At 45.8% G+C, this 21,365-nt stretch overlaps 1 protein-coding gene across 1 annotated transcript in view; it reads right to left on the bottom strand.

Annotated features, from left to right (window-relative positions):
- LOC123484558 (zinc finger protein 91-like) overlaps positions 1 to 21,365 on the bottom strand; it is a 42,114-nt gene continuing 20,749 nt past the window's right edge. Inside the window, exon 3 of the mRNA XM_045215042.1 lies at positions 1 to 2,380. Coding sequence (XP_045070977.1) covers positions 1,185 to 2,380 — 1,196 coding nt within the window. The 3' untranslated portion in view covers positions 1 to 1,184. The remainder of the gene's footprint in view (positions 2,381 to 21,365) is intronic.

Raw genomic sequence — 21,365 nt, forward strand, 5'->3', positions numbered from 1 at the left:
TCACCAATCAGGATTATTACTTTATTAAAAACGTATCAATAAAGGAGCAAGTCACAATACACACACAAAGTGAATAGAGTGAGAGCCCACTGAGTGGAGTGAGCCTCTGGGTTATATACTAGCTCAGGATAGGTGCAACCTCAGAGATGACATACAATGGTTCCAAACACTAACCCCACACATCCTGTGCCAGACCTTGGCCCAAAATACAAAGAACTTGTTATTTTGTTCAGTACTGAGAACTTAAAAGGACATTTGTTGTTACTTAGTCTCCACCTTGCTAAAAAGGGAACCAGGGGAAAGAACAATCTCCCCCAAGGAGGGAGTGACTGACGCACAGACATTGTGGAGACAAGTGATTGATTCCCATTACTCACACCATCCCTTCACATGGTTTGCAATAGGTAAAGACACATATTCACATATGGAAACAATGTCTCCTTCTGACCTTTGGCCTATTGTCTTTCTGATATTCTGCATAGCAACAGGGACATGTGATAGACAAGCCAGACTTCTCCCCTCTCTGGGCCCCAGGTGACTGAGGTCAAATAGACTGTGAGTGGCGTCTGAGGAGGATGTGAAAGACGCTTTCACCCCCGCCTAACCACAGGCCCATAAGAGGGAGGAAGTGCAGCCACCAACACCAACATGTAAGCATATTCTGCAAATGAGACAACCTTAATTATGTCAATATTACTTAGCTAATTCTGATTTCCACCCCACAATACATACCTAGTATTGTTGAAACATTATCCTACATTATACAATTATTTAATGGATAATAGGAGTTAATTAAATATGATACAGCCCTGAACACCCCCACCCACCTCAACATCTCCCTCTACACACAAATGGTTCACTATGACATTTTCTATGATGACTTTTAGCCATTTAGATCAAAATGCATGACAAAAACTAGACAATGGACCTGGTCCTAGATCAGCACTCCTACTCCAACACAGTTGATACATATGGATCCAGAGCTGCATATTATGCTAAACAGGGTACCATGGTAATCAGACCTAGTAAACAGTTTGAGAATGGGAGATTTAAAAGATATTGTAAAGAGTAATGTATTTCAACTTTATTTAGGGATATGGACCCGGTGCCGGAGAGGAGGGAGATAAAATAATACAGGTTTGAGCTTTCTGGTGTTTTTTCAGAGACCCTGAATGAGCAAAGCTCTAAGGTTTCTCTACAGTGTGTGTGAGCTGGTGTTTAATCAGGGCTCCTGATTGATTGAAGCTCTTCCCACACAGATCACAGCTATAAGGCTTCTCTCCTGTGTGTATGCGCTGGTGTGTAATCAGGGATCCTGAATGATTGAAGCTCTTCCCACACTGATCACAGCTATAAGGCTTCTCTCCTGTGTGTATGCGCTGGTGTGTAATCAGGGATCCTGAATGATTGAAGCTCTTCCCACACTGATCACAGCTATAAGGCTTCTCTCCTGTGTGTATGCGTTGGTGTGTAGTCAGGTGTCCTGAACGATTGAAGCTCTTCCCACACTGATCACAGCTATAAGGCTTCTCTCCTGTGTGTATGCGTTGGTGTGTAGTCAGGTGTCCTGACTGATTGAAGCTCTTCCCACACTGATCACAGCTATAAGGCTTCTCTCCTGTGTGTATGTGTTGGTGTCTAGTCAGGGTGGAATCTAGAGCAAAGCTCTTCCCACAAAGATCACAGCTATAAGGCTTCTCTCCTGTGTGTATGCGTTGGTGTGCAGTCAGGGTAAAATCTCGAGCAAAGCTCTTCCCACACTGATCACAGCTATAAGGCTTCTCTCCTGTGTGTATGCGTTGGTGTTCAGTCAGGGTGGAATCTTGAGTAAAGCTCTTCCCACACTGATCACAGCTATAAGGCTTCTCTCCTGTGTGTATGCGCTGGTGTCTAGTCAGGTGTCCTGAATTATTGAAGCTCTTCCCACACTGATCACAGCTATAAGGCTTCTCTCCTGTGTGTATGCGCTGGTGTCTAGTCAGGGATCCTGAATGACTGAAGATCTTCTCACACTGATCACAGCTAAAAGGCTTCTCTCCTGTGTGTATTCGTTGGTGTGTAGTCAGTTGTCCTGAATTATTGAAGCTCTTCCCACACTGATCACAGCTATAAGGCTTCTCTCCTGTGTGTATGCGTTGGTGTTCAGTCAGGGTGAAATCTTGAGCAAAGCTCTTCCCACACTGATCACAGCTATAAGGCTTCTCTCCTGTGTGTATGCGCTGGTGTCTAGTCAGGTGTCCTGAATGATTGAAGCTCTTCCCACACTGATCACAGCTATAAAGCTTCTCTCCTGTGTGTATGCGATGGTGTCTAGTCATTAATCCTGAATGATTGAAGCTCTTCCCACACTGATCACAGCTATAAGGCTTCTCTCCTGTGTGTATGCGTTGGTGTGCAGTCAGGGCTCCTGATTGACTGAAGATCTTCCCACAATCAAAGCAGAGGTCAGGCCTCTCCCCTGTATCTTCCCACACTGAGAGCAGCTGTACGGTTTCTCTCTATTGTGAATCCGCTGGTAAATGATCAATTCCCTCTGTTTAGCAAAACTCTTCCTACAGTCAAAGCAGCAGTGGTGAGGTTTCTTCCCTATACATTTCTGCTGGTGCTTCTTGAGGTGATCTGATCTGGAGAGACTCTTCTCTGTCTTGTCAGCATCATGATGTTGTTGAGGCTCCCCAGATGATAAGCCCCTCCCACTGAGAGAGCAACGGTTAGTGCCGTCTCCTGTGAAACAAAGATATTGAATAGCATGGACATCTGAAATCAGGCTACCTGATGGGACTTTGATAAAATTGGCAATCAAAATAAACGTAATACCACAGAGACCATGTTATTTTTGATAAGCATATTTGATTCCGATTTCGGACATATAAAGTTTGTATGTGAAAGTTATTTCCATGATGCAGACGTTACGTTTTTCACGAACTCATGCAAAAAAAGGAAGCTTGCGCTGCTCATGCTAGCACATGTGCAGATTAAATATACCTCTATGAATCTAATTAAGGCGTGTACGTGTACTAATCATTCAAAAGATTGCTCAGAAAACCAGGTGTTTTAACAGCGTTGCTTCGATTGCAACCTTAAGCCAATTAAGATATGCAGAGTAAGGTGTTTACATGACTAATGCCATACTCGGCCTACTGCCATAACTAGTTTAATTTTAAATTATGAGTGTGCATGTGTTTGATTCTAGTTTGAAATATACCTATTCATGTTACCACACTAGAACTTATTGATTACTTTCCATGTATAAGGAATGTATATGTTGGGGTCAATGGAGGGTGGATAGGAACTAAGTGTATGGAAAGTTACTGAGTGAGACAAGGGGGAGTGCAGAAAGTTTACATTCTGTCAAAACATGTTATTGTTCATATCATGGCTCCTAAGGAGGGAGGCAAAGGGCAACTGTCTGGTTTCAGTCACTGATAAGGTAGGACAGACGTGGATTAGGGAGGAGTGAGGAATTCGGTCCAAGGTCATGTCAGATGAAGTGAGAAGAAACAGTCCTATTTCACACACATATACTTCCACGCCCACGAAGGTTCTAGCATCAGGCAGGGGCATGACTACACCAGTGAGAGGAACCAATTCAGTTCCTGCCTAGCAACAGAGATGTATTGGCTGTCTAGATGTGCAAGGAGTTGACTCCGCCTTGTAGGAGGGTATAAATATATGTGCATGTCTTTGTCTTTGCAGCTGTATGACCCATTGGGTGAATAAACTTGGTTTTAGCTTTTTCTAGTTTTTACTCTGTTTGTTCAGAACCTAACACATGTAAACATACTCATTGTAAAGCACTAGTTATTTTTTTGCTTTGACAGTCATTTCTGAAGATTATTATGAATGTGATTAGTAATTTATTTTCGTCTGTCCCTCCATTTTAAGGTAAATCCTGTTACATGAACTGAACTCATTTTAATATGGTGAAACTATTCCTTTAAAAATATGTATTCAAAAGAAACATTTAACATCTAATACTCAAATCCTACAGTAAAAGCAGGTGAGTTTGTTCTACTCTTTTTGTTAATTTACTGCTGTTTTGTGGTGGAAAACTGAGCAAGTCAACCCTTTTACCCATACATAGACATGCTAGAAAGATTTTACAATTACATTTTTTTGTTTAGGTTGCATTCAATTGCCACTCCCTGTTTCACAAAACAACCTTCCATTACTCCTGTCACAAGGGGTTTTATGGCTGATTTAAAGGACTATTTTGGTTATTATAGGCTAGCGTACTGGGAATGGTTAGGCTAACTATATTGCGGTTATTATACACAGTTGCTGAGAGATGTGTGTAAACCACAGGCCTGGGTATCCATTCCTGCTGTTCTCAAGCCCATTGTTGCATCTCCCTCCCTGCAGTCTTAGAAACATGAAGGTTTTAAAAATTATATTTTTTTGTTTAGATTGCATTCAATTGCCACTCCCTGTTTCACAAAACAACCTTCCATTACTCCTGTTACAGGGGGGTTTATGGCTGATTTAAAGGACTATTTTACCCATGTAATCTGGTGGTTTTGTTGTTTACAGTCAACACTGTTACTTTATTTGGCACATAGGCACTTAGTGTAGTAATATTTTTATTAAATGTCTTGAGATGGGAAAACATGTTTTTTATGAAGATGACCAGAATGTAAAAATTACGTGAAATATTTTTTGGACCAAGTTAAACTTTTTTAAAATGGGTGGAATGACCCATATATTTTCATCAATATATAATGAATCAATAAATGACCAAAGTGCATAAAGATGGCAGAATTCGTCATTGTTTTAGCACGATCCACTGAATTTTTGAAAGGAAGGTGCGCGACATTGTTCAATGTTCCAATAAATCAACTTTTTCGTTTTTTCTAATTGCCAGTGTCTTGAAGATAAAATTGGGATCAGGTTTCCTTGCTAATGACCATACCAAAAAACAGTACAGGAGAGCAATGTACAATACAGTGAACTTAGCAAAACGAGGAATTTGTGGTAAGTACATGCGGGCCGCCATCTTTATGCACCTCCGCTTTTGTTACAGAGGCAAACTGTAGTCTAATCTACACACCATGGTTCTTACTTAATGAAATAAAATCTCCATCTTCCTTCTCTTCTCCTTCTCTTCCTCTCTCAGTTCCACTCTGCCCCGGTGTTTTCCTGCAGTCGACCAGACCCTGCAGTAAAGCGGTACCGGGAGGCTTTTGACCTGGGGACTCCGGGAGGGTGGAGGGGAACGGGCTAGCTTTGTCCTGTTGGCCATAAGAAATATTAAACAGTTTATCATTAAACCAAACATTTGATTAATTTAGTCTACACCTCTGATTGATTTGGGTGCATCCCTCGAAAATCTCATTTTTCCTAAAATGTTCAATCGTTCACTACTTCACACAAATCTAATAGCATTGGGTTGGTGGAGGCATGGGCTAGTCAAGAGTTTCCACCATATTTATTATACAAGTCATTTCCTTTCAAAACAGAGGAAGAGGCTTATTTGATCGAATATATGTTTCGTAATGATTAGGTTGTTACGAGTGTACTGATAAAAGTATCTTACTTCGGATCTGAAACCAGTAGTAACCATCAACTTCAATGACAGTTAACACAATTAAAACATGAATCGGACATTCCTGCGCCACATTAACATTGTCGCCGAGGATGGCTTGCTAGCTAGCTAGCGTGGAACCGAATTATCGGCATATTCAACAGCGTTTAAGAAATATTACCTTCAACAGTGTTACCTTGTGAAAGCCATCAATGTTATGTGACTATTGGTGTCGTAAAAATGTTAGCTAACGGGTTAGCAATTAGCATGTTTGACATTTCAGTGGAAATACTTCTATTATCAGCTTTTTGATAAGCGGTTTAGCAAAAAAATACGTCCCGTATTATCCCCAGGTATTGGCCACCTTACTATTTTGTTAAATTACAAGATATATCCGTTTAATTTTGTTAAGAGACACCAACCACGTACCCGAATTGTTTACTAGATAGTTGGCTAGCCTTCCGGTAAAAAATAATGACTTGCCTGTCAACTTTTCATTGCGTAGCCCGGTGCGCCCTCCTGTGGACTCTTAAAAAATTGTTCACCAACATCCAAATACACCAACGTTCACCAACATCCAAATTCACCAACGTTCACCAACATCCAAAATCCAAGTGTTGTATCCAAATAATGTCTCATAATTTGTTTTACAGATTCGTCTTATGTTTTGAGAAAGTAGATAACAGTTGAATACTAAAATATGAGTATTAATAATTTACATCAAATAAAACTTTAATTTCAGTTATGTGCATTGACAAACAATGAAAACACTGTTGGAGTTTGTGTTGCAGAGGTGCACTTGGAAAGTAAAGGAATAAATACACAAGATGGGTTCAATAAATATATATATATATTATATTTTAGACATTTATTTTTTGTACAAATAAATAATTTCATATGAACACAAACAAAACAAAAAATTAAATCTCGACCTCCATCTCTATATTGTCACAAATATCACAATAAAAATACAGCTCCACGCTACCTCTGGATCCCACTGCACACACCTGCAGTGGAACCAGTGCTGGCAGAAGTCACAGCACTCCCATGGCACCTCGGATCTACACTCCTGAGGGGAGCTTGCAGGCGGATCATGCTCCCTTCCGCGAGCACAGCAGGTGGTGTCTTTTATAAAAAATAAAATAATAATACAAATTGATTAATATGGTTTTGCAAAATGTATAAGTTCTTCAACAACAATAGTAATTGATACAACTGAGAGAGAGAGAAAAACAGATGATGAAGTACCTGAGAGTGGTGTCATGGGTGGCGTGACCGGTGGAGCTTTTCTCTTCCTTTTCTGTTCTGCAGTTGGAGAAAAAGTAGTGATAGACAGAGCATGTTTCATGAAAACCCTTTTCAACTTTTTTTTACATTAATATCTCTGGAGGAAGCTGCAGAGGTTTTGGAGGAGGTGGAGATGGCTTGAGGGCTGGTGCTATGTACTGTAGATATTTAAAGAGAGATTATTATTTTTGTACATTGCTGTTTTATAAAACAGATAACAAACAGTAATTTGTTAGTCATTTAACATGTGTTTACCTGTGGAGGAGGCGCTATTCAAATTGCAGGGGGCAGGAACACCAGACGAGGCTGCTATGGTGGTGTGACCAGGGGAGACGGAGGAGGCAGTTGGTCCAGAGGAGGCCGTGTTGGTGGTGTCAGACAGGGGGGGTGGTGTGCATCGTGGTGGTGGTGGACAAAACCGCTGACGATGGCTTGGAGGAGCTGGTGTTTGGAATGGTGGGGTTGAGGTGCCGACAATGGTGTGGCCGGGAGAGTAGGCACGTGGCCTTCTTCTGCAGCTGGGGACTCCGGCAGCTCCCACAGGTGTTGCACACTGGGAGGCACTGGCAGTGGTGATGCAGCTGTCAGGAGTGGTTCCAGCAGGGGGTCCAGCAGAAGCGATGGCGTCAATGGTCTCATCCATGGCAGCGCTCTCCTGTGCCCTCTGTGTTCTGAGGGCTGCCCGATGCTCTTTCTCCTCTGCCTCGGCCCTCTCCTTCTCACCCCTCTCCTGCCACTGGCGCGTGTATTCCTCCCTGGTGAGGCATGTGGCAACCACAGGGAGTCTTCTGTATCAGTCCAGCCGATACTTCAGGACAGTAAGGATGTGCCCCAGGTCCTTCGCTATCAGCCTCCCCTCTATTAGGGGGTGCTCTTCTAGAGCTTGGGCTGGAGCAGGGGCTGGGACTGGAGCAGGGGCTGAGGGTCCTCCTGTGGTCGCTGGGGAGGAGGTGCTGATGGACGGCACAGTGCTGCTGGTTCCAGGAGAGGTGGTGGTGGGACCCGGTAGTGACTGAGACGGCATTAAACGGGACCCTTCAATGGCTGAAGGGTCAAAAGGGAAGAGGCCACAGTTATTAAACCCTTACACCACATAGCGCATGTCCTTGCATCGCTGGTACGGGAGGCGGAATACTCTGGCAAATTCTGATTTGTTTACCATGTAGGAGTGGTCAAAATGGCTAAGGTCTCCAGCTACCTTGGAGAACTCAGCCTTTAAAGGGCCAAAGTATGCCACATCCAGCAGCTGCAGGACATGGGTGCAGTGTGGTGGAAGACAAAGAAGTATAACCCCTTCCCTTATTGCCGCCGCGAGCACCTCCGGGTCCATGTGGCTCTTGTGCCCATCGAAGAGAAGGAGAGGGCGCTCTTTCACTGCATGCTTAATGTGGTGTTTCAATGCATGCTTGTGGTCCTCTGTAGCTCAGCTGGTAGAGCACGGCGCTTGTAACGCCAAGGTAGTGGGTTCGATCCCCGGGACCACCCATACACAAAAAAATGTATGCACGCATGACTGTAAGTCGCTTTGGATAAAAGCGTCTGCTAAATGGCATGTTATGTTATGTTATTTAAACCACTTCCTGAACAGGTCCCCGTCAATGTAGCCACTGCTTGACCGTCCATACAAGGCTTGGGGGGGGGCCTCCCAGTGTGTAGTGGCCACCGGGGAAACACTTGGGGTAGATGATAAACGGAGGGACATCCTCACCAGCTGCGTTGAAGCAGGCCAGCACTGTGATGTGCTCCTTGGTCCCAGGAGCCTGCTGGTATACGTGTTTTGCGCCCTGGGGAGCCAGCACTTTGTGCCTACTCTGGTCGCTACGAAACCCAGACTCATCGCAGTTATAGATTTGTCTGGGTTTCTCCCTCAACCCACTCTCCTCCAAGTGCTTCTCATAAGAAGTGAAGGTGTCCATCGTCGGACGTGTGGCACACTCAGCTCTCCCCCTGTCCAGGGTGTCCGGCCTCCTCATGCTCAGGTTCTTGTGCCTCCTCCTGAACATTTCCCACCACCTTTTCCCCAGTGGTGGGATTGTTTCCCCTGGGTGCCGAAACCTACAATAGAATAGAATATATAATTGTCCATCCAGGATGAAAATGTTTGTTTTGGCATCACCATACACATCCACATTTACATCACACACATTGAGAACAGTCAGTCCACCAATCTACATACATAAACACATAGAACACCAAATACCTGCGTATTTTGTCGGCGTATTTCATCAGCTTCTGTCTGGTGAAGGGGAACCCATGGCTGGCGCAGTAGATACAGTACTGCAGCAGAGAATTTTCATCCTCTGGTGCAAGCAATGTGGGTGGTCCACTGCGACAACCATGGGTCACCCGGCCCCTCAGCCTGTCCGCCAGGGTCTTCCGAGGTCCACCATGCACCTTGGTAGATAAGAAAATATAACTGGAAGTGTACCCACGTTTTTTGTTTGATGTTATCTGTAATGAAAATTAGTCTCCCAATTAGTTTAATACTCAATCAAATCAAATCAAATTTTATTGGCCACATGCGCCGAATACAACAGGTGCAGACATTACAGTGAAATGCTTACTTACAGCCCTTAACTTTTTAATAAAAAAGTAAAATAAAACAACCAAAAAGTGTTGAGAAAAAAAGAGCAGAAGTAAAATAAAATAACAGTAGGGAGGCTATATATACAGGGGGGTACCGGTGCAGAGTCAATGTGCGGGGGCACCGGGTAGTTGAGGTAGTTGAAGTAATATGTACATGTGGGTAGAGTTAAAGTGACTATGCATAAATAATTAACAGAGTAGCAGCAGCGCAAAAAGATGGGGTGGGGGGGCAGTGCAAATAGTCAGGGTAGCCATGATTAGCTGTTCAGGAGTCTTATGGCTTGGAGGTAGAAGCTGTTGAGAAGTCTTTTGGACCTAGACTTGGCACTCCGGTACCGCTTGCCGTGCGGTAGCAGAGAGAACAGTCTATGACTAGGGTGACTGGAGTCTTTGACAATTTTGAGGGCCTTCCTCTGACACCGCCTGGTATAGAGGTCCTGGATGGCAGGAAGCTTGGCCCCAGTGATGTACTGGGCCGTACACACTACCCTCTGTAGTGCCTTGCGGTTGGAGGCCAAGCAGTTGCCATACCAGGCGGTGATGCAACCAGTCAGGATGCTCTCGACGGTGCAGCTGTAGAATTTTTTGAGGATCTGAGGACCCATGCCAAATCTTTTCAGTCTCCTGAGGGGGAATAGGGAATATTGATGCATACATTGTAACATTTGACTAAATACTGCCTCTATGTAGCTGTTGTAAGATGAAACATAGCCAACAGTGATAGGTGTCAAAAAGTTCATGGTTCAAAGTTCCAAATACATTTTTGCAGATTGTGCAAAACGCCTCCGTCAGAGGACTCCAATTTTGATACGGTAAAGCTTGACAACATTCAGCTGTTTTCGTGATATGTATTATCTATGCTTACAATTTCTTTCCTTTTTGCTGTCTTAGCAGTTCTATCAACATTTAGCAACTAAGCTAGCAACATTAGAAAATCCGTTAGCTATATTTCAGAGGTAAAAAGTTGGATATGAAATGGTGTGGTCTGTCGCGCAGTCGAATTTTACAATATGCAGCGTGTCCCACAAAATGTGTACATATATAACTTTTTTGAAAACTCTAAAACCTAACTTAACTTACATAAATTGCACTGAAAATCGGTGGTCAGCTAGCTAGAAGGGTGTCTCTAGTCGCAAAACTTACCGTTATTTTCCAGTCCATTTAAATGTTGAGCTCGAGGTGATTTAGTCCCCCAACCGCTAGAGAGTGTCCGATGTTGGGGGGAAATTAGCTAGTGTTTGATTCATATCATCGTTTTGTTATAAAACAGCTTAGCTACGTAGCGAAATGCTCAATCGCGACATTAGCTAGATGAGAGCTCGTGTAGGAACATATAACATATGCTTCAAGAGCTAGTGGGTTAGATATGATTCCACCATGGGCGGCAACAACTGGCTACTAGTTCGTTTTATGACATGTTCAACTCATAGCTAGTTTATCCAGTGACCACCGCATTTGGAAGTACAACTACTGACTGAAATGTAGCTGACTAGTTAGCATTCTGACTCACACTGGCCATGCAGTAGGAAAATACACAGCTATCTCGATTTAAGAGCTCATGGCAGAGATATTAGAGAAAGGAGGATCTAGGAATCCCATTTGGCAATGAATGGAGGAACGTATAACGCCTCACCCAGCAGACTGTCGAACAATCGCGTTTACATTGTAATGACGAAATTCTTCTTCTTCTTCAGTGGGCGTTAATGGTGGTTGGCATCCAATATCTTGCATTACCGTCACCAACTGGACTATAGTATAAATCCATTATACTTTAGGGACAAGCAGAAATGTATGCAATTACTGTATTTCCCGGTCAATTTCAGTAAGTGGGAGAGTTTAGTATTTTATTTATTTATTCCAGGAGAGGGTAATGTAATTTGTAATTGATTAAATGTCAGTATTTGTCACCATTTTGGAATTTACATAATGTATTACCAATTCAATTCATGGGTCTTTTTTTGGCATGGGAAACATATGTTTACTTTGTCAAAGCAAGTGAAATAGATAATAAACAAAAATGAAATAAACAGTGAAAAATTAACAGTAAACATTACACTCACAAAAGTTCCAAAAGAACAAAGACATTTCAAATGTCATATTATGTCTATATACAGAGTTGTAACGATGAGCAAATGGTTAAAGTAAAAAAGGGAAAATAAATAAACATAAATATGGGTTGTATTTACAATGGTGTTTGTTCTTCACTGGTTGCCCTTTTCTTGTGGCAACAGGTCACAAATCTTGCTGCTGTGATTGCACACTGTTGCTTTCCCCCAAATAGATATGGGAGTTTATCAAAATTTGATTTGTTTTCAAATTATTTGTGGGTCTGTGTAAATTGAGAGAAATCTGTGTCTCTAATATGGTCATACAATTGGCAGGAGGTTAGGAAATGCAGCTCAGTTTCCACCTTAATTTGTGGGCAGTGTGCACATAGCCTGTCTTCTCTTGAGAGCCAGGTCTGCCTACGGTGACCTTTCTCAATAGCAAGGCTATGCTCACTGAGTCTGTACATAATCAAAGCTTTTCTTAAGTTTGGGTCAGTCACAGTGGTCAGGTATTCTGCCACTGTGTACTCTCTGTTTAGGGCCAATTAGCATTCTAAATTGCTCAGTTTTTTTGTAAATTCTTTCCAATGTGTCAAGTAATTATCTTTTTGTTTTCTCATGATTTGGTTGGGTCTAATTGTGTTGCTGTCCTGGGTCTCTGTGGGGTCTGTTTGTGATAGTGAACAGAGCCCCAGGACCAGCTTGCTTAGGGGACTCTTCTAATAATAATAATAATATGCCATTTAGCAGACGCTTTTATCCAAAGCGACTTACAGTCATGCGTGCATACATTTTTTTTTACGTGTGGGTGGTCCCGGGGATCGAACCCACTACCTTGGCGTTACAAGCGCCATGCTCTCCCAGCTGAGCTACAGAGGACCACATGGGTCTCCAGGTTAATCTCTCTGTAGGTGATGGCTTTGTTATGGAAGGTTTGGGAATCGCTTCCTTTTAGGTGGTTGTAGAATTTAACGGCTCTTTTCTGGATTTTGATCAATAGTGGGTATTGTCCTAATTCTGGCCTAATTCTGCTCTGCCTGCATAATTTGGTGTTTTACGTTGTACACAGAGGATAATTTTGCAGAATTCAGCATGCAGATTCTCAATTTGATGCTTGTCCCATTTTGTGAATTCTCGGTTGGTGAGTGTATTCTCTCTCACTCTGTGTCTGTTTCTGTCTCTGTCTCTCACTCTTTATCTTCTGTGGATTTTATATGGTGGTTGACAACCAACCTGTATATAGCTCCATCTTGTGTATTTTATTCCTTTTGTGTTACTATTACGTTTTATAACTCTGGGCTCATAAGCAAGCATATCACGGTAACGTCTACACCAGTTGTATTTGGTGCATGTGATTAATACAATTTCAGTTATTTCATCATGAATTCAAAACAGGATGCTTAAGCAGTTATTGTCTTTCTCTTTACTGTAATCAGAGAGCTAATATCAATACTATGCATGCCAGTCTCTCTTGGCTAAAAGTAAAGGAGAGACTGAGTACAGCTACATGCACTAAATAATGCCATTATTGTGGATTAACAAAATGGCCGCTACTGACCAATCAGCATTCATTTGGGCGTGGTGTGGCAGATATACGCTTATAAATCAGACATGGATATTGATACACATGTTCCAAATACTGTCAAGACTCAACATATCTAAGCACATTCAGATCGACCACACGGTGGCGCTACAACAAGCACATATTTATATCTCTTGATCCGTTTGACTCTGAGTGATGGAATTTGGCACACGTTCTCAGGGGTGTGAGTATAGCTAATCTGTAGCGTATGGTTCATTTTGCCCACATGGGGCCACCCTCCAGAGGACTCGGGCCTCCCTTGAGGAGACCCAGGCAACCCTTGAAGAGACCCAGGACTCCAACCACAATGGATTCATGGATACATGTCTGGCCACAATGTGAGGAACACAGAGGAGAGGGTGCTCCTTTGTCATTGGCAGTTGGGACATGTCAATATCAGGCAGGAGCTGTGTGCAGGGACGGGATGCTCCACCCATTTCAGCAGGCTGGACCGGCACATGGACTCACACATAGAGCTCAACAGAGCACAGAGGAGACAGGCTTTAGATGCAGTTAGGAGACGGCTGACAATGGAGTGGCTGGTGACGTTGAGGGCTTCAATCCCTGTCATCCCACTAGCGACCAACTTGCAACTGCCAAGTGCCGATCCTGAGGCTGTGCAAAAGAGGGATGAGGCCCTGACGAAGGGAAGTGAGACCATCCAATTCGTTAGAGGAGCACCTGAAGCTGACCTCTGAGATTGCTTTTATACAGCTTTTTATATTTCTACCTGTCTATAGGGCCTGTATCGTGGTTATTATAGACTAGTATCATCGTTAGTCCTGTACCGGTGTATAGGGCCTGTATCGTGGTTATTATAGACTAGTATCATCATTAGTCCTGTACCGGTGTATAGGGCCTGTATCGTGGTTATTATAGACTAGTATCATCATTAGTCCTGTACCGGTGTATAGGGCCTGTATCGTGGTTATTATAGACTAGTATCATCATTAGTCCTGTACCGGTGTATAGGGCCTGAATCGTGGTTATTATAGACTAGTATCATCATTAGTCCTGTACCGGTGTATAGGGCCTGTATCGTGGTTATTATAGACTAGTATCATCATTAGTCCTGTACCGGTGTATAGGGCCTGTATCGTGGTTATTATAGGCTAGCGTATTGGGAATGGATAGGCTAACTATATTGTGGTTATTATAGGGTAGCGTACCGGAAATGGTTAGGCTAACTCTGATGCAGTTTGTTACACAGTTGCTGAGAGATGTGTGTAAACCACAGGCCTATGTATCCATTCCTGCTGTTCTCAAGCCCATTGTTGCATCTCCCTCCCTGCAGTCTTAGAAACATGAAGGTAAACAACTAAAATATACTTTATAACTGGTGAATAACTAAACCTTATACTCCAATTAAGCAGGAAAAATCCCATATTAAAACAGACCTTTAGCACTGTAAGACACGTGTTTCTCTATTGATGGTTGGTATTAAACCTGTTTTATTCTCAGGACCATGACTATAACATTGAGTGTTGGGACACAGGGCAACAACATATCCTGGTCTCTTCTACATAATAAAACTAAATATTAAAAAAATAAATTGTTTAAAAAACAATGCTAAACAAAACAAAATATATGAAACCACACTCCAGTACATTTTACAATACCATTCACATACAAGCATGTGTTCTGCAGAAGAAATTCCCAATAAAAACTAGAATGGTGAGGTATAATGTCTTATCAAGTGTACTTACCTGGTGAAGAGAGAGAGGTTTGGTAGGGGACCTTACTGGCTGTGTGAAACAGAAGAGTGTGAGGTCTGTGGTTGACACTAACTAGATGTACTGAGGGACTGAAGGGTAATGCAGAGCTGGCTTCCTGTCCCCATGATGCCTCTTCCTACTAGAAGGAAAGTTGGAAAAGATCCCTATTAAAATCCTTTAAAACAAATGCAACAACATAATGTGACCATACTAATAGACTTATGGTATCTCTGTAGTTCTGTATGTCCCACCAGCTACACTAAAACCTGGTGTTTCCAGTGTACTGTACTACAGCGCTCTCTACTGGCATCTTAACAACAACAACAGCCATTAATTTGACTCAAACACAGTCTATGGAGCAGCACTGGGGAGGTTGAATTCCACAGCAGCGTACTGGAAATCCTCTTCCTGTTTCTGGGGTTGAGTTAGGATTAAAAAAACAGTTTAAGAAAACATAATAATTATATGCTGAGTGTTTGAAAATAAAAACATTAATTGGACCAGTGTCGTTGCTGATTCTACAGTATTAGCATTGAAAATGTGACCAGCGGTCGTGAAATCTAGTAATAACGTGGCTGTAGATCATTTGAATTATTGCGTGGAATTATTGCGTTGGCTTATTCTTTGTTATCTTGAACCTTGTGTACTGTGTCTGTGCTGAGTACAGGTTTGGACACCACTCTATAGAGAGCCCTCTATCCTGACACCTCTGGAGCAGTGCTGCAGGTAAAACAATGATCCTCCTTTCACCCTCTCTCCCTCTTTCTTTCTGTCTCTCTCTCCTTCCTTCCTTCCTCTTCTCACTCACCTGAACCACATGAACCCAGAGAGACAGAGGATGAGAATCAGAACAACCACTATGATTCCTACAACTGCATTCTACAAAGACTTTGGTTCCCCAACAAACGTAACAGCAGAACAGAGATTATCATAGCCTTTACAGCACAGGAGTAGCTGCCTGCATCCTCACTGCTGATTTGGTCTAGGGAGAGTGTAACGATCCCGGCAGTCTGAGTCGGGTCCTGTCTGTGGACTAGTTTTTCTGCTCGTGATCTCCAGTTTCCCGAGGGTTCTGGAACGCTCCGGGGAGCTCTCTTGATTTCCGCACCTGCATCCCATCAGCAATCTGCACACCTGGTCCTGATCATCACCCTTCTTAGGCTCTGGCCTAACATCCATTCCCTGCCGGATCGTTAGCCATGAACAGTAGGTTTACCAGAGTATCAGTCTTAGAGCTTCTAGCGTTAGTTTTGTTGTTTTGCACCTTGTTGGTTTGTTGTTTACTTACCTCCGTTTTGTTCCATCTGCAGTCACTCGTCCGGAACCTTCATCCAACCTCTGCCTGGTGGTCGGCGGCTGCCGAGCCATGATTGGATCAACCACTGCACCCCCAACAACTAATCAACGCCGCCCGCTCTGTTCCCTGGATTATTCAGCATCACTCTTGACTTTGTAAATAAACACTCACCTTCGTTTCAACTTACCTTGTCCTGGTCTGCTTCTGGGTTCTGGCTTTGTAACTCGTGACAGAACGATCCGGCCAGTAATGAACCCAGCGGACCTGGACTCTGTTCGCCATGCCATTACCCATCAGGAGAAGATGTTGGGCCATCATAGCACGGAGCTACAGGAGATCGCGTTGGCAGTTCGGAACCTTTCTACCGGTCTGACGGAGGTCCAGAACCAGCGCAAGTTTCCGGTGGAGGATCCACTACCGGTTTCACCCATCTCGCCTGCCGCGTCTGGAGCGGTGTCCTTCCGTGAGCCCAAGGTTCCGACGCCGGATAAATATGAGGGGGAGCTGGGAAGATGCCGTTCTTTCCTTATGCAGTGTGGGTTAGTGTTCGATCTACAGCCCTACTCTTATGCCACAGACAAGGCTAGGATAGCCTTTGTGATTGAGTTGCTGCGTGGTCGAGCGCTGGAGTGGGCTTCAGCCGTTTGGGAACGACAAGACCCCTGCATGGCTTCATACCAGGGGTTCACGGCCGAGATGAGGAAGCTTTTCGACCATTCCGTCCGAGGGAGGGACGCAGCTAGGCGCCTGTTTTCGCTTCACCAAGGAACTCGCAGCGTGGCCGACTTCGTGATCGAGTTCAAGACGTTGGCTGTGGAGAGTGGGTGGAATGAGGAGTCTCTGCAAGCGGCCTTTTACCAGGGTCTGTCGGAGCAGCTCAAGGATGAGTTGATCTCCTATCCGGAGCCTAGTGACCTGGACAGCTTGGTAGCCTTGTCTATTCGGGTGGATAATCGAGTCCGAGAGCGAAGGAGGGAGAAGCAATGGGGTCCGTCCAATCGATCAGCTTCTCAGGTTCCAGTCGGGTCGGGGATTGGACCAGAATACGTCGATCATCGTCCACCACACAGGATTAGTGGAGAGGTCCTGTCTCCCGATTCGGAACCAATGCAAGTAGGGGCGGCACGGGTTAACCAAGGAGGAACGCCAACTCAGACGTAGGACTAACTGTTGCCTCTACTGTGGTGGTTCGGGACATTACCTCGCCACCTGTTCCCGGCGGTCGTCAAACTGCGCGGCTCGCTAAAGTTGGGAGGACTTTTAGCGAGCCAGTTTCGACCTCTCAATACCTCTGTCAGACCCCGTTTCCCGGCTACCCTTGTGAACAGGAATCAGAGCTTAGCGATTAACGCTTTTATCGATTCAGGTGCCGATGGAAGCTTTCTTGATGCCGAGTTGGTGGAACAGCTGGGGCTTTCCAAGGAGCAATTGCCGGAAGCCATTGAAGCGACCACTCTGAACGGCAGTAGTCTGGCACGTATCACGATGAGGACTGAACCGGTTAAGATGCTGTTGTCGGGGAATCATTCGGAGATGATTTCATTCTTCATTCTGCCGTCTTCCCATGTTCCTCTGGTCCTTGGATACCCCTGGCTGAAGGAACACAATCCCACGTTCGATTGGGTGACGGGCAAGGTAACGAGTTGGAGCCTTGATTGTCATGCTAACTGTCTCAAGACTGCCTGTCCCCATTCGGTTCCCAGTCAGGTGATTGAGGCTAAACCCCCAGATTTGTCCCTGGTTCCCGAGACATATCACGATTTGGGGGAAGTGTTCAGTAAGCAGAAGGCTCTGTCACTCCCTCCCCACCGACCATATGATTGTGCCATCAACCTGTTCCCTGGAGCTGTCTACCCCAAGGGAAGGTTATACAGTATCTCCCGCCCTGAACGTGAGGCTTTGGAGACCTACATCAAGGAGTCCCTAGCTGCTGGTCTCGTTCGTCCCTCGTCATCACCCCTGGGGGCAGGATTCTTCTTTGTGGGTAAGAAGGATGGCTCTCTTCGACCGTGTATTGATTATCGGGGGTTGAACGACATCACGGTCAAGAACAAGTATCCCCTGCCCTTGATGAGTTCTGCCTTCGACTCCTTACAGGGTGCTACGGTGTTCACCAAGCTAGACCTACGCAATGCGTATCACATGGTCCGGATCAGAGAGGGAGACGAGTGGTTGACGGGTTTCAATACACCGATGGGTCACTTCGAGTATCAGGTGATGCCGTTTGGACTGACCAATGCTCCAGCGGTATTCCAGAGTATGGTGAACGACGTCCTGAGAGATATGATCGGTCTCTTTGTGTTTGTTTATCTGGATGACATTCTGATCTTCTCGAAGGAACCTTCCGACCACGTCCAGCATGTCCGGCAGGTTCTGCAGCGATTGTTGGAGAATCGCCTGTTCGTGAAGGCCGAGAAGTGCGAGTTTCACGCCCACACGACATCCTTTCTCGGGTACATCATCTCCAGGGGAGAGATTAGGATGGACCAGGAGAAGGTTAGAGCGGTTCTGGAATGGGCCCAGCCCGGTACGAGATTGCAGCTCCAGAGATTTTTGGGGTTTGCGAATTTCTACCGCAGATTCATCCGGGATTACAGCCGTGTGGCCGCTCCGTTAACTGCCTTGACTTCCAGTATCAGGAGCTTCAAGTGGAATCCGGAGGCGGATCGAGCGTTTCTGGATTTGAAGAGGCGATTCACCAACGCACCGATTCTCTCTCAACCGGACACGGCCCGTCAGTTCGTCGTTGAAGTGGACGCGTCTGATGTGGGAGTTGGCGCCATCCTGTCGCAGCGATGCTCCACGGACAGTAAACTCCATCCCTGCGCCTACTACTCTCGTCGCCTTTCGCCTGCGGAGAGGAATTACGATGTGGGTAACCGGGAGCTTCTCGCGGTGAAACTTGCCTTGGAGGAGTGGCGCCACTGGTTGGAGGGGGCGGAGCAACCGTTTATTGTCTGGACTGACCACAAGAATCTTGCTTACGTGCAATCGGCTAGACGTCTCAACTCCCCGTCAGGCCAGGTGGTCGTTGTTTTTCGGACGATTCAATTTTTCCCTGACGTTCCGACCTGGATCTAAGAACGGCAAGGCGGACGCCTTGTCTCGGATGTTCTCCAAGACGGAGGAGAGTGGGTCCAAGACCGAGACAATTCTCCCCCGGAACTGCGTCGTGGGAGCTGTTAGGTGGAAGATTGAGGAGGAGGTGATGGCGGCCCCTTCGGACGCAGCCCGGTCCCGGTAACGGTCCACCCGGTCGGTTGTTTGTGCCTGAGTCGGTTCGTCCTGCGGTCCTCAAATGGTCCCACGCCAGCAAGATGGCTTGTCACCCTGGCGTGGCTCGGACGATGGCGTTTCTTCGCAGACGTTTTTGGTGGCCTGCCATGGCCGAGGATACTCGGGGTTATGTTGCTGCCTGTCCAGTGTGTGCGCAGAATAAGAGTACCAATCGGCCCAGCTCTGGACTACTTCACCCCCTTCCTATTCCCCGGCGACCATGGTCGCATCTGGCCCTGGACTTTGTCACTGGGTTGCCCGCTTCTGAGGGGAACACGGTCGTTCTGACTATCGTGGACAGATTCAGCAAGTTCGCCCACTTTGTGCCAATTGCCAAGCTTCCCTCTGCCTCGGAGACGTCCGAGATCCTGGTTAGGGAGGTTTTCAGGGTCCACGGTTTGCCCAGTGATATCGTTTCCGACCGTGGCCCTCAGTTTACCTCTGCTGTCTGGAAGTCCTTCTGTTTGGCCATTGGAGCTACAGTCAGTCTCACATCTGGTTTTCACCCCCAATCCAATGGTCAGGCGGAGAGAGCCAACCAGAGGATGGAATCCACGCTACGCTGCCTGGCCTCTTCCAACCCCACCTCCTGGGTCTCTCAGTTGCCTTGGGTTGAGTATGCCCACAATACTCTCCCCTACATCTGCCACTGGGATGTCTCCCTTCCAGTGCCTGTATGGCTACCAACCTCCCTTGTTCCCTTCTCAGGAGAAGGAGCTCTCAGTGCCTTCTGTTCAGGCCCATATTCGTCGTTGCCACCGGACCTGGCATCGGGCCAGAAAGGCACTCCTTAGAGTTTCGGACCGGTATCAGCTCCAGGCGAATCGTCGCCGGATCCCCGCTCCCACCTATACCATCGGAGATAGGGTCTGGTTGGCCACACGGGATCTTCCTTTACGGACTGAGTCTAGGAAGTTGTTACCGAGTTCATTGGTCCGTTTGTGGTGGAGAAGGTGATCAATCCGGTGGCAGTTCGACTCAAACTCCCGAGGACGCTCAGAGTCCATCCCACCTTTCATGTCTCCTGCCTCAAGCCTGTTTTCCTCAGTCCTCTGTTGCCTCCTCCGCCTCCTCCTCCTCCTCCTCGGATGATCGGAGGTGGTCCTGCCTACACGGTGCGACGCATCATGGATTCCAGACGGCGGGGCCGGGGTTTCCAGTATCTCGTGGACTGGGAGGGGTATGGTCCTGAAGAGAGGAGTTGGATTCCGCGGCGACAGATCCTAGATGCTGACCTCATCCGTGACTTCTACCGCCTCCATCCTGGCGCTCCGGGGAGTCCGCCCGGTGGCGTTTGCGTCGGAGGGGGGTACTGTAACGATCCCGGCAGTCTGAGTCGGGTCCTGTCTGTGGACTAGTTTTTCTGCTCGTGATCTCCAGTTTCCCGAGGGTTCTGGAACGCTCCGGGGAGCTCTCTTGATTTCCGCACCTGCATCCCATCAGCAATCTGCACACCTGGTCCTGATCATCACCCTTCTTAGGCTCTGGCCTAACATCCATTCCCTGCCGGATCGTTAGCCATGAACAGTAGGTTTACCAGAGTATCAGTCTTAGAGCTTCTAGCGTTAGTTTTGTTGTTTTGCACCTTGTTGGTTTGTTGTTTACTTACCTCCGTTTGTTCCATCTGCAGTCACTCGTCCGGAACCTTCATCCAACCTCTGCCTGGTGGTCGGCGGCTGCCGAGCCATGATTGGATCAACCACTGCACCCCCAACAACTAATCAACGCCGCCCGCTCTGTTCCCTGGATTATTCAGCATCACTCTTGACTTTGTAAATAAACACTCACCTTCGTTTCAACTTACCTTGTCCTGGTCTGCTTCTGGGTTCTGGCTTTGTAACTCGTGACAGAGAGGTAGTTATCTTGGGTGTTTGGGTTGGTGAGACGTTGTCTGTTCTTGTACCAGATGTAGGTGGGGTTGGAGTTGTCAGTTAGCGTACAGGTGGTGCTACAGGTCAGTGTCACCTTCCCTTCCTCTGTGGCAGGAGTCTCCTTCACCTGCAAGTCTGAAAAGGGGTAAATGAAGACAAAAGAGCACAATCATCTTCATTTC

The sequence above is a fragment of the Coregonus clupeaformis genome, unplaced genomic scaffold (assembly GCF_020615455.1).
Source record: "Coregonus clupeaformis isolate EN_2021a unplaced genomic scaffold, ASM2061545v1 scaf0358, whole genome shotgun sequence".
Lineage (NCBI taxonomy): Eukaryota > Metazoa > Chordata > Actinopteri > Salmoniformes > Salmonidae > Coregonus > Coregonus clupeaformis.